The sequence below is a fragment of the Thunnus albacares genome, chromosome 20 (assembly GCF_914725855.1).
Source record: "Thunnus albacares chromosome 20, fThuAlb1.1, whole genome shotgun sequence".
Classification (NCBI taxonomy): Eukaryota; Metazoa; Chordata; class Actinopteri; order Scombriformes; family Scombridae; genus Thunnus; species Thunnus albacares.
In genome coordinates, this window is record NC_058125.1 from 16234311 (window position 1) to 16246883 (window position 12573).

General features: G+C 38.4%; 1 protein-coding gene and 1 long non-coding RNA gene across 8 annotated transcripts in view; one reads left to right on the forward strand and one right to left on the reverse strand.

The window, feature by feature from the left end:
• Positions 1 to 8090, forward strand: part of LOC122970758 — a 155077-nt gene extending 146987 nt beyond the window's left edge. For both annotated transcript variants that reach the window (XR_006399320.1, XR_006399321.1), the window contains exon 5: positions 7439 to 8090. This is a non-coding gene — a long non-coding RNA (uncharacterized LOC122970758). The remainder of the gene's footprint in view (positions 1 to 7438) is intronic.
• The window catches only part of LOC122970753 (calcium-activated potassium channel subunit alpha-1-like), a 97900-nt gene continuing 90583 nt past the window's right edge, over positions 5257 to 12573 (reverse strand). For 5 of the 6 annotated variants that reach the window (XM_044336941.1, XM_044336946.1, XM_044336943.1 and 2 more), the window contains 2 exons: positions 8548 to 8576; positions 5257 to 7672 (listed from right to left, as the gene is read on the reverse strand). In XM_044336941.1, coding sequence (XP_044192876.1) covers positions 7521 to 7672; positions 8548 to 8576 — 181 coding nt within the window. In that variant the 3' untranslated portion in view covers positions 5257 to 7520. The remainder of the gene's footprint in view (positions 7673 to 8547; positions 8577 to 12573) is intronic. The other variant, XM_044336942.1, reaches the window with a different exon arrangement.

Genomic DNA, 12573 nt, shown 5'->3' on the forward strand with positions numbered 1-12573 from the left:
GAAACATTTTTTGAAGGTCAGACTAAAAATTGTTCATATCCTGTCGTTTCATAATGTTAAACAGCTTTAGATCACGGGTAAAGGATTTCTTTCATGTATAGAATTTTGACAGAAAAGTTAAAATGCATTTCAAATAAAAACAGAACCTCGTTTTTGTTCTTAAAACATCATCCTACCCTTTTCCCTATACAATGTGTATCAACTGTACCAACTCAAAAGCAAAGGAGGGTGAAAGCCATAGTTTAGCAGAAAGGTCGTGCATTCATTTGTTGAATTTCCACCTTTTTTGAGTCGATTCAGTTGGTTGTTCACAGAGGATAACATCAGCCATCACTTTATTGCCACAGAGCAATCAGACACAGCCCTCCAGTGTCTTCAGCTGACTCTTCTGGCCCTGTCAAGTCCTCCTTCAATCTGGGAGTCTGAGCAGTCGTGTGGAGGTTGACATGATTGCCTTTAAGCAGCCCCTCTTAGCCAGTGACACACAGCTGCAGCCAGGCACCTCTTCTGACAGTAAGAGCACCATGATGGATTGCCTTGCCAAAACTGCTGATCAAAGGAGGTCGAAGTTCAGATGTGTGTCGGGGCTGCACTAGGCATGTGCAATCACCAGAGATGGCTTTTCCTGCCCAAACATCTGATCGTAAGGCTGAATTTTTCTTTTGCTGATAGCTGCCTGATTGAACTGGAGAGTAATTATATCATTAATTAATTAGATATCGTATAAAGAAAAAAAAAAAGATTAAAGGAATATGTTTCAAGAATATGAGTTTATTGGTGAAGACGGTTCAATTGAACCTCAGAGTGATGATAAAGTACGTGCTTCATACTCACACTATGCCGATATTGCAGCACAGACTGCTTACTCTTTGACCAGTATTCATACAAACATTAATACACATAAAATGACATCTTTGGGCTGCAGAAGCACTCTGCTGAAAAGAGCAGACATTTAAAAGTTTCTGACATGTGTCGCGCTACCATTGAGACACTGTCACTGATGTAGGTGGAGCTGACAGCGTCCCAGCCATTGAAGATGGCTCTGGGACATACCAAGTTTGGTATGTGTCAGCTCTCATTGTTGTCAGGATATATCCTAAGTGAAGTTGGAATATGTAAACAGCATCATTAAAATAAAATTCATATGAAACATTTTGGGGTGGAGTGACGGGAAAATGTTTTTGATGTTTGCCGTTGAACACTTCTGGGGGTAAAATGCTCCTGATGCAAAATGGTTTTAAAAATAGAATACACTATCAAATACTCGTTATTCATTGAGAGTACATATTTAAGTAGATATAAATAGGTGTAAATTCAGGTTTGCCTCCACAGATAATACACTTAACCTAACGAGCAATTTTAAAATTTAGGGCTTGAATTCTTTAAGATAACTCGATTCAGGAGGAAATGAAGCAGAGTGAAGCGTCCCTAACTAAAGATCCTGGCTGGAGTTGGTAACTTTTGCGGCTGAGGCAACTAGGGAGTCTTATTTCTGGGCCAGATTCACATTAGTGACATTTATCATTGAGAGGGAAGATCGTATAATTAGCTTGTCAGTCTACTTTAGGCTGAGCTAGCGCTCTTTGTGAAGAAGAATGTACTGCAAGCCCAAAGAGCTGACAGCCAGTCGATAATGTAGCAATTAATGTCATAAATAATTCTAAAGCCAATTATATTAAAATGGACCTCACACTCTAAAACAGCACTTTATTTCCTATCATTTTATGATGTGTTCTGTATCAAGCAGCAGGAGCAGATTTTCTTCTTTTATTTCTACATATGGCCAACATATGGTGAAGCCATAATGTGAGACATAAAAATCCAAAGGCCCATGCAGGAGATTTATTTGTTGATTTAGTTTGCTTTTGACTTATGAATGTCTTCCTTATTGCTGAAGCATCACCCGCGGTAAAAGGCAAATACAAAGTGTAAAACCACTTTTAATCAAAATTATATTGCCTTCATGTTGCTAGCTGTATAAAATGGCTTCAGCTCATAAAGAATGTGAGTAATTTAATGGCAGTAGTGGTTAAATATATCAAATGCTCCCTCTGGCCTTGGGAGGGTCAAGCCCAGTGTGATATATAGAAAAGACTGTGATGGCTGAAGGTCGTGTCAGCTTCTTCTGCATAATGCATGAATCCTGTAACTCTCTCTGACTCCAATCTTCTGAACCTGAACCTTGGGATGAAAATTTTACTAAGTAAATCAGCGAGCATGCTGGCATTTCTATTAACCTCCTGTATTGAACTGACAGAAACATGAATCACAGTAAATAATATCTTGCAAATTGTAAATCATGTTTACAACTTGGGCTGAGAAGTGATGTTATGGGAGTGCCATCTGTTTGCTGTACGTTACTGCTAATTTCTTTGCATGGAAGCAAAGGAGAAGGTGTTTTAAATGAGCAAAATTATAATGTAGTACCACAAAAACAGGAAATGTCTGATTGCAGATGCTGAGCCAAATTGCATCCACCTTAAAACAATTATATCTGAAACCAAACCACATTTAACTAACTACATATGGTATTTTATATTAAAGTGGAAATATACTATGATTGTACAGGTTATATTTTGTTTTTGATGAGTGGTATTTCCCACTTCAAACATGAAAATAGCCAAGAGCTTTGATTTATGCATGCATGGAGTGAAACAAAAGAAAAAGAAATGTTGACCTTTACAGGGAACATAAAGGGTCAGTGCAGCAACTGTGCCTTACAGGCAAATTGCCTCCCAGTGCCGACAATCTATCCTTACAGCAGGGATGAAATCCTTATCTTTTGCCATTTGTTTGCTGTTTCTCCAGTAGAAATGTGGAGAGGCATAATGTTTCTTCTGCGTACAGGTCAACTATTTAAAAAAAAGAAAAGAGAGAGAAACAAATTAAGTCTTTGTGAAGGAAATGTTAACAGTAAAGTTTTCCTCAATTTAAATCATATTCAGAGAAATATTCAAGTGGCAGCGCTGAGAATCTTTATTTTGTTTTATATAGTGCATGCAAGCGTACAAGCTCTCCTGCCCTCCTTCATTTCTGTATCAAAGGGTAAACTAATGCAAAATGTATATGGCCCTTGGCACAAAAGATGGTGGTGCAACTTGGTACAGGAAGATCTGTGTGCTAAAAGCTTGAAACATCTGTGTAAACACATGGCCTTTTTCCAACCATGTAGACAATGTTCTCATAGCCTTAAGATAGATGTCCAAGGCAATATACCTTGCCCCGGGGCCATGCTGGAATGGCTTTGAACATCTGAAAAACCTTGAGCTTCAAGCAATATCCACTTTCAATATTCCAGCTTGACTGCAAAGCAAAGAAGAATTCAACCTATGGCTTTTATTTGACCCTTTGTTGTTCTAAGCATTGGATCGATGGTACCTGCACAGAGGGGAAATGTTTTAGATATTATAAAAATACAAAAGTTTTAATGATGCTGTGATATTTTTTGGTTCCTTTTTGTCAGATTATGTTCAAATGTAAGGGGATTTTTATATAATAGGGTTTAGAAAAGCAGGGGCAAACAAAACAAAAACGAGAGGGCCCTCTGCCTTTGTTGTTGTTCTTTAATTCTGTTAATAGCCCAAGGTAAAGATTTATCTGCTCTTGTCAATTTACCTCAGCCTCAATATAAAGCACCAAGGTCACTTTTTCCTTGCCTGGCCCACAGGATTAAATTGTCATGTCCCTCTAATAGGCAGCACAGGGAATCATTAGTCCAGCTCAGCTGCCTGACTGATAGGCATTTCAGTCCAATCATGGGAGTGTGCCGCCACAGGCCAGCCAGTATTGACACTGTGTCAGGACTGAGAGGGGACGCCTTAATCAGCCAGGACACTCTCAACATTGATTTGACAAGCTTCAGTATAATGACCCCCTTGTTTTGGTAAAGGATCACTGTTTATCCAGGCTGGCATTGATGATAGTGCTGCATTGTCATGGAAACTATTATCACGAGCCAAGCCTGTGCAGCTGGACAAGAGTTGTCTTCACAGGGGGACCATGGATTTTTGTGTGTATATACACGCACAGCACAGTGTGGTAGCTAGTGACTCCAGTTTGAAGTTGTAGTTGCACAGATTTTTCTTGGGAAAATAAATCTCATTAACTAAATCAGTTTTTCAGAAGATATGTTGGCTGATATAAATGTGAACTATTATAGTATATATCACATATCATTCAACATAAGTTACAAAATTGTAAATAATGCAGTTTATGGTTGTAACAATTTCAGTTTCATCAGAGAATGCCATAACTAACAAGAGGTAGCCCAACTAATGTTTTTGCTTTTTGTTTTTTTTTAGATTATAGATATACTTTTTAAAAACAAAAATAGTAAGTTTCTATTTTTTCAAATTAGCTGAGCTACTCCACAGTCTTTCCACATACCTATTGGTAACTGCAGAAGTACGCCCTGGTGTATGACCACTCCTGGTTGGAAATCACTGAGCTAGGCCAACTGTTGAAACCACAATTCGCTATGGTTAAATAACACTCCTTAGCTAGCTGAGCTGTTGTTTTTGTCTTAAACCATTGTGGTTTAAATTATCCAGTGAGATTATTTCTGTTTGTAAAACTGCTTCTTCTACTGTACATTTCTCGAACAAATCAGTGCTTTACTGCATGTTCCTACTGTATGTGATAGCGGTTGATAACGAAACATTATTAATGACAATCATCATCATAATATGATATGGTACATGGATATTAATTATGCTCAGCACATCACTGTATAGTAACCTTTATTTAAAATCCATTAAATCCATTTAGTTGTCCTTATAGTTGATGTAAACATTAATAATAATGTTTTTTAGTGTGATAGCTACATGTGTTTGTTTACCAAGAAGGTGACACTGCCACTGGCAGGAGGATCAGGGAAACCAGCGGCCTCTCTAGCTGCCTGTGCAGCGGCGAGGTGTTAGACTGTAAATATTATTGGCATGCTGACAGTCTCCCACAGTGCCATGGTGTGTAAAATCATTAACAAGCAACATGATGGGCCCTCTCCATCCCCAAGGTGAGAATGTGGAGAGTGTTTTTATCAGCCATTATCCAGAGGGTGCACCGAAGTGTCCAGTGTCACATGATCTGTCTGGCCATCAGGAAGTGCCTTATGTCATTATCACTGAGAAGGCTTTATATAGTCCCTGTGCAATGCATTTAAGTAAAATGTGTAAGTAATGTCTTCTGTGCTGAGCCTGGTGGCAAAATATTAAACTCATTTTCTGGGAAAATCTGTAGAAAAAACACAAGACATACTGTAGAACACAATACATCAGCTTTTAATTTGTGAAAATACAAAATGAAATCATGTACAATTTATGTACAAGCCTATTTGTACAAGACAATAAACTGTATTTATTATTGGGTATTATGACATAGTCAGAAATATCAACTTAGCACTGTCATTGTATCCACAAGTCAATGTGCTAAAAAAAAATGCACAAAATAATACAAACTAGACCGCAATGCTGAATGTCTCTCAACCCCACAGGTACTGTCAAACAAGAATATTTTTCAAACAAGAACACACTAGAAAGAAATATTTTACATTAAGCTTTACAGATTTCTTTGAAGAGTACATAAATTATGTCATAAAACATGAATTGCTATCAGGCTCTGCTATCGATAATTGATTATTTAAAAAATAGCTTTAAGACTTTTCAAATGATTTACTACAGTTCTAGTTATCTCCAGGGAATTACATTAAATCTGATCTTTTTGAAGCGTCATTCAAAGAAATTCAAAGTTTTTTTTTTTGTGTTTTTTTTTTTAAAACAACGGATTCTGAGCTTGCATGATGGAAAGCAAAGAGGAAAGTAGATTTCTCAGTCTCACAGCAAAAGTAAATTTTGCTTAAATTCAGCAAACTAGAAGCCTCTTTTCGCAGCAGTGGGTCTTCTGGAGTCCTCCATTGGCTTCAGCACTGCCTGGCACATTACTGGCACTGAGGGATGGATGGTTTGGATGTTCTCTGTGCCAGTAAAAATGTCACAACCTTTCTCTTTTCACATCCAACACAAATCCTAGGCTAGACTGTGACGCATCCTTGGTGGATTAAGGATATTATGGATTGCTTGTTTTGTTTTTTACCTTTCTTTCCCCTTCATTGATCCTGAAGTAAAGTGACAACAGTGCCGATATAGCTTTGCTCTATTATTTATATAAGACATGATTAATAACCACTCTTGGCTCTGCATTCTGGCCTCATCTGCTTACAAACTACACAAATGATTGGTGCTTCATCAGATGTGTATAACTTGTTTGTCTTATGGATATATCAGATATGCGATCACCAAGATGGTTTACCAACACAACAGAAGCTGTCAGAACATATAAATAGCCCAAATTGAGTTTTATGATAGAGCTGTTTTTCATGTATCTACAAAAAGCATGAACATGTCTGATTATGGCATTAAGATTGGTCATGGAGTACATGCAAGCACTTAATGGCCTCCAAGACAATCCTGTGTCAGGCAGTGCTTACAGCCAAAGGAGGACTTAAAAGATGCCCACTTCATGCGATATGTGGCTTTTACATTTAACTCCTACAGACTTATGTTATGGTGCCATGTTATAGTATTTGGCTTTGCTGTCTATGGAGTCTCAAGTCAATGAATAGCTCTTCTATTGTATTAGAAAGTGTGTGAGAGTTTTGGTTACATCATAATGTTGCCATCAAAACAGCTCTATCATATTTGGCTATTGACCAAAAAAAAGAAAAAAAGAAAAAGAATATCCCTAACTTTTTACCCCTGGAGAAACTCTGCAGATACTTGAACGCTTTACTTAATAAGATTTCTGGGGTTTTGGACATTGCAACCAAACAGCAACAAGAAAACATTTATTACAAATGACAAAAAAGGCAAAGATAAGACAAATATAAATGGATAGAGATAAGGCTGGAGCCAAATGCCATTTACACATGGACACTGGCCATCATAACTGTCACAAATGTTGTGAATTAGCTCCAAATGGCAAAGCAATCACTGAGAGTCAGTCACTAACAATGCCATTGTGGTGGGATTGCAGCTGGATGTAAAATACACATTTTAATATACTGTACAGAATAACTCTGCAACACTGGGTAAAGTAAATGCAGTAGTAGTAGTTGTTCATCAACAGCTAAAAAGGCAACTTTTATCTTTGCAAATCTTGATCCAGTAATTATAATATTCAGTAGTAATCATTTTTACGTTGCTGTTCTCCTTCAAGTGACCCTCATTCCCCAAAATGGAACAAAAAAATAATGGAGTCTGGTCACCACTACAGATTAGCTGTGCAAACAAATAGTTAAGTGTGGGTGCAACATTTGACTATGATTGTCTTCATGTACAAGGATTCTAAATCTGCATGTACAATAAGCTTGCTGTAGAGGTGAATGAGGAAAGCAGTTATGTGTTCATTCCATCTAATGGCCAATGATGATTTGTGTTTGCAGATGATAAAATATCCCAGTCTGACACCTACACGATGAGTCTTCTGGGAGTCAAGGCGTCCAGGTGTCAGCGAGGGTCCAGAGCTCAGCACTCGTCTTCTGCTTCTTTGATGGGTGGAATCAAGCTGCTTGTGGATTTACACTGACTGACTTGGTTGATGGAGAGGGTATTCACAGGCTTGATCTGTATGGTCCTCAGGTGGGTATTCTCTGGCTCATCTGTAAACCATGTCTTTTCTGAGAAAGAGCCAAAATCATATAAAGACAAAGAGGAGGGACATCAGACAGTTAATGCTACATGGTCGTCGATTACAATTTCAGTGTCATCAAATTGATTTGTGTTTTAAGCACACACAGAACATTGGGAGGACATTGTATATTTTAAAATAATCATTTGTATAGATGGTGTAGAAAGAAATTCTGACATGATAAAAATATGCTCCAAAATGGGTTTTTTTAATGGCAGGTAAGTATCACTTAATGTCCCATCATTGTCCCATTTTTCACCTCTGTAATGTGACTCATCTCAAGGCTGTAAATGTCTTTCACATATACCATACTGCTATTGAAGCATGCTGTTTTGTTGGGTCAGCAAACATGCAGATCTGTTTTCATACTTCACGGTACCAAATAAGAAGTTAATACCTTCACAATTCATACTGTCAAAGGGTTTTTTTTCTTTTTGAGGGGCTTCAGGCTTTTGGCTTGATGCAACTTTCTTTTCTTATTGTTGGAGATGGATATTTTGGCATTATATATTGCTGATGATACATCCACTTGGCAATGTCCATGGTCATGCATTTTCATCAACATGACTTAAGGCTGTAGGCTAAGACAATACATTAACACATATGCCAGTAGATACATGTTGCCAATAATAAAACATCAAACATCACTTGATAGAGATTAAGCTGAAGTAGCATCAAACCATTCAGTTTCAATCACATTGTACAGTCAAACCTACAGTCACATGTACTGCATAGGTCATAACCATGCGCTCCCGATGCAGTCACCAAACTACTTGGCTTTCATTCAGAGGGCAAAATGTCAGCAAGAACATGACCGTATTTGATGCATTATTTAACATCATGCATAACCATTCACTTCCATACCTTGGCCCACTCTATTCATCCTTGTTGCACTTTGGAAAAAGAAAGTAGTACACTAAATGTAAGCTAAATGGGAAATACTTATATGACCATTAATAACAAAAACTGCACAACATGATGATCAAGGTATAAAAAACAGCAGATGCTCTCATTACATATGGATGTAGAGTAGGTTAAACAGTAGGGAGCAACTCAGCAAATAATAAAAACAGAACATGGATCATGTCAGAAAATCTTTTGAGTGCAGTTACTGTGCATCTAGCCACTGTAGCATGTGTCAAGCAGCCACATTGGGCCCATGCCTGTTGCCAAAGCAATTGGAAGGAGGATGTTGTCCATGTTTCAGAGGTAATTCAGAACCCAATGAGCAGCATGCAGCTAATATGTATCAAATATGTATTATATAATATCATATTATATAATATCAAATGTGTTATATAACATACTGAAATCAGCACAAAACAAGAAGGCTCAGCAACTTTATGGAGAAATAAATATATTTCAGTAAAATGGGCAATGTAAATGAACTTGCGTAGCTGAACTTGTTTTCTTATTCCAAATGGGCACCGATTACTAACCAGTGAAATCTTGTTGTGTTCATTCAGCAGCTGTGAAAATGTAATACATGCTCATTCGTTTTTTGAATGAACAATCAAACAATATTTAATGTGAATATTCCCACAGAAACAACATTATATTTGAGAGTACTTTGAGAATGCATACCTCCACCAATTGTGCAAAATCCTCTAAATGTGTTGCTCAAATAATAGAAAATGTTTAAATATTTGTAATAAAATACACACAGTGGCAGACAATAATACTTATTAAGTGATAGCAGCCATGATTTTTGGGAAAACCAATATCATGTCTAGGAATACTGTGGTACTTTGTACAATTTTTGAGTTATGGACATTAAAATTTGTCATGTTCCTATATTGCCAGCCACAGTCAAAATGCCATGCTCTTGAATAGGGGTTTGCACCTTTTCTTGAGTACCCCTGGGGTTAGAGCCACCAGGTGGGTTTGGTGATACTTATGAACCTCTGGCTGAGCACTGCTGTGTTGGAGTTTTCCCCGAAAATGAGAGGGTTGCCTCTATGTGACGGCATTCTGCAAAGATGAAGGCTAAAATTATTCTTTGTGTGTTTGTGCATGTACAGCAAAAAACAGTTTGGAATTTCCAGCCTCCTTAGAGTCTCTCAAGTTTAGGTCCTTTATAGGGCACCACCTGAAGACTCCATACTGTTGTTGCAGGACTTCTATGGTTGCAAGTACAAAAAAGGGTTGTGGCATACCATTAGACAACTCAGTAAGGGGAGTCTATTCTGAGCAGGGAGGAGAACTGCTTACCTCAACTGGGGCTATTGTTCAGCAAAGGCACTCTCACCTAAATGAACCTAAAGGAAGACTATGCCCATTATTTTGGTGGAGGTGACTGAGGTATTGAAAAGGCTCTGCAGTGGCAAGGTGCCAAGAGTGGATGAGATGTGTCCTATTATATCTATTATTGTTAAGGTATCTTAGTTGACAAGCCTTTTCAATATCCTGTGGCAGTCTGGGACAGTGCCTATGGATATAAAGTTTTGCTCCACATCTGGGTACCACACTGCTCAGCCTAATAAATTACGCCAGTGTGCTGGCAGGCCCTGATTAGTTGTCAAACCAACCAAGTTCTTGTAAGGGTACTGGAGGGGTAATAGGAGATTGCCAGTCCACTCTACATACATTTTGTGGACTTCAGTTGTGGTGTCCTGTGGGCGTACTGGCAAAAATTAGGTACTGAGGCTGTAGCTACAAGCCATCTGGCACTTGTATAACTTCAATTAGAGCTGTGTCTGTATACTGGGCAATAAGTCAAGTGTGTTCTTAATGGGCACTAGGTCCTCCAAAGAAATTCTTTGCCATGGATTCTGTTTGTGGTTTTCAAGGAAAGAATATGTCAGTGCAGCCAAAGAGTGGGTAGTGTTCGGTTTGGTGAGTTAAGGGTGCAGTGGGTAGAATTTAGTGGCATATAGCGGAACAGACTTGGCAGAAATGGAATGTAATATTCATAGGCATGTTTTAATTAGTGTATAATCCCATGAAAATAAGAATAATTGTGTTTTTGTTACCTTAAAATGAGCCTTTTATATCTACATTGGGAGTGGGTCCTCTAGCTTGGAGCCTGCCATATTGAACCGCCATGTTTCTACAGTAGCCCAGAGGGCTTTTAGTGGCCACCGTAGGTTCTCCTACACTGTAGGAAGGGGAGAGGTATTTATTTGGTTGCAATCTGCAACCTCACCACTAGATGCCACTAAAGCCTACACACTAGTCCTTCAATGACTGAATCTCTGCCTTTTTGCTGATGATATAGTTCTGTTTACTTCATTGAACCGTAACCTCTGGCACAGCCCGTAAAAAGTCAGCCCCAGGATGTTTCGCTAGCCTGCAAAACACTCACACCAGAGCAGCGTTAGCTGTTAGCACAAGTTTTTAGCTGTAGTTTGGCATTAAATAAGCAGCTGTGTGTGTCTGACTATGGATGGTGGAACTGTTGAATGGATTTGTGGAGTTTGTTGGTTGCAGTGGTGGCTGTTAGCAGTTGGCTCTGCTTATTAGCCTCTGAACTGCAGCAGCAGCATGCAGGCAGAGCAAGCAACTGCTGGACTTCACATATGTTGATCCCTGTAGGACTCCACTCAGATCTGAAATGTTTAGAGAAAGTTTATGGTTTGTTTGCTGTTTGACAGGCAGGTAGGAGGCTCTGTTATCTGTGAGTGTAGCTGTGCTGTCAGTAAACAGTCTGAACTCAGCAGAGTTTTCTCTGATGGAGCTGAAAGTCCAGTTTTCATGTGGTTCGAGGTCCCCGCATTAATCACCGACACTGTCAAAGGATATGAGTTAAAACCTCCAGACTAACAGATGTTGCAGATTTAGAGAGAATTCAGACTGAAATAGGGTTATTTTTCTGCTTCTAAACAGTGAGATCGATAAGTCAGAGTTTACACTGAACATGGGTACAAATAGTTTGTCTAGTTGTCTCAAATTAGTTATTTATGGTCTCAAAGTTTTGAGCTTTTCAAATGATGATCAGTAAGTGTCTGCTCGTAACTCATCCTTTAAACCTGTAAAAAACTCTGCTGGAGAAATGCAAGTTTGTAAATGTGAAGAAATTATTTGTGATTGTAGAAAAAAATTATGTCTGAATGAAATTTTGTGCACAAATTATATTAAAGAGGTTTCACAAACACTCTGAATGCTTTTGAGAGTGTGAATTAGGGCTGAAACAAATAGTTGAGTAATCAATTAGTTGATTGACAGAAAATTGTTGACAATTATTTTGATTATCAATTAATTGTTCGAGGTATGCTCCAAGCAAAAATGCCTAAAGTTTGCAGATTCTATCTTCTCCAGTTTGAGGATTTGATGCTTTTCTTTCTGTTTTCATATCGTAAACTGATTATTTTTTGGTTTTGCACTGTTGGTTGGACAAAACAAAACATTCAAACACATTATCTTGGACTCTTAGAAAAGTGAGATAGACATTTTTAGCTGTTTTCTGTCACAGACTGAACAGTAAATTTAATCGAGAATATAATGCCGCACCGTGCTCTGCGCTCTGTATAATTTCCTGTTTTTTTTTTGTCCTTTGCCAATCACATGTCTGGATGTGGGAGACAAACCTGCACCAATAAAGCTCCAAAGTGTGTGGTGAGGAAATATGACCCTGAATACATTAAATGTGGATTCATAATGACAGGCAGTAATGCTGAGACGAAAGCACAGTGTGTTGAATATGGCAAAATCCTGTCAAATGAGCACTAAAACCACTGAAGCTCCAGAGACACTTAAACACAAAGCACCTGGGATGTGTGTGGAAGCCAAAAGAATATTTCCTAAGGAAGGGACGGGTTTCAGTCAGACTCAGTCAAAAGCCACTGAAAGCTGGATATATGGTTGCTGCTCATGTAGCTTGTTGCAAGAAACCCTTTACGATCGCAGAGGAGCTTATTTTGCCTAGCACCGTGGATATGTGCCGAGTGTTAC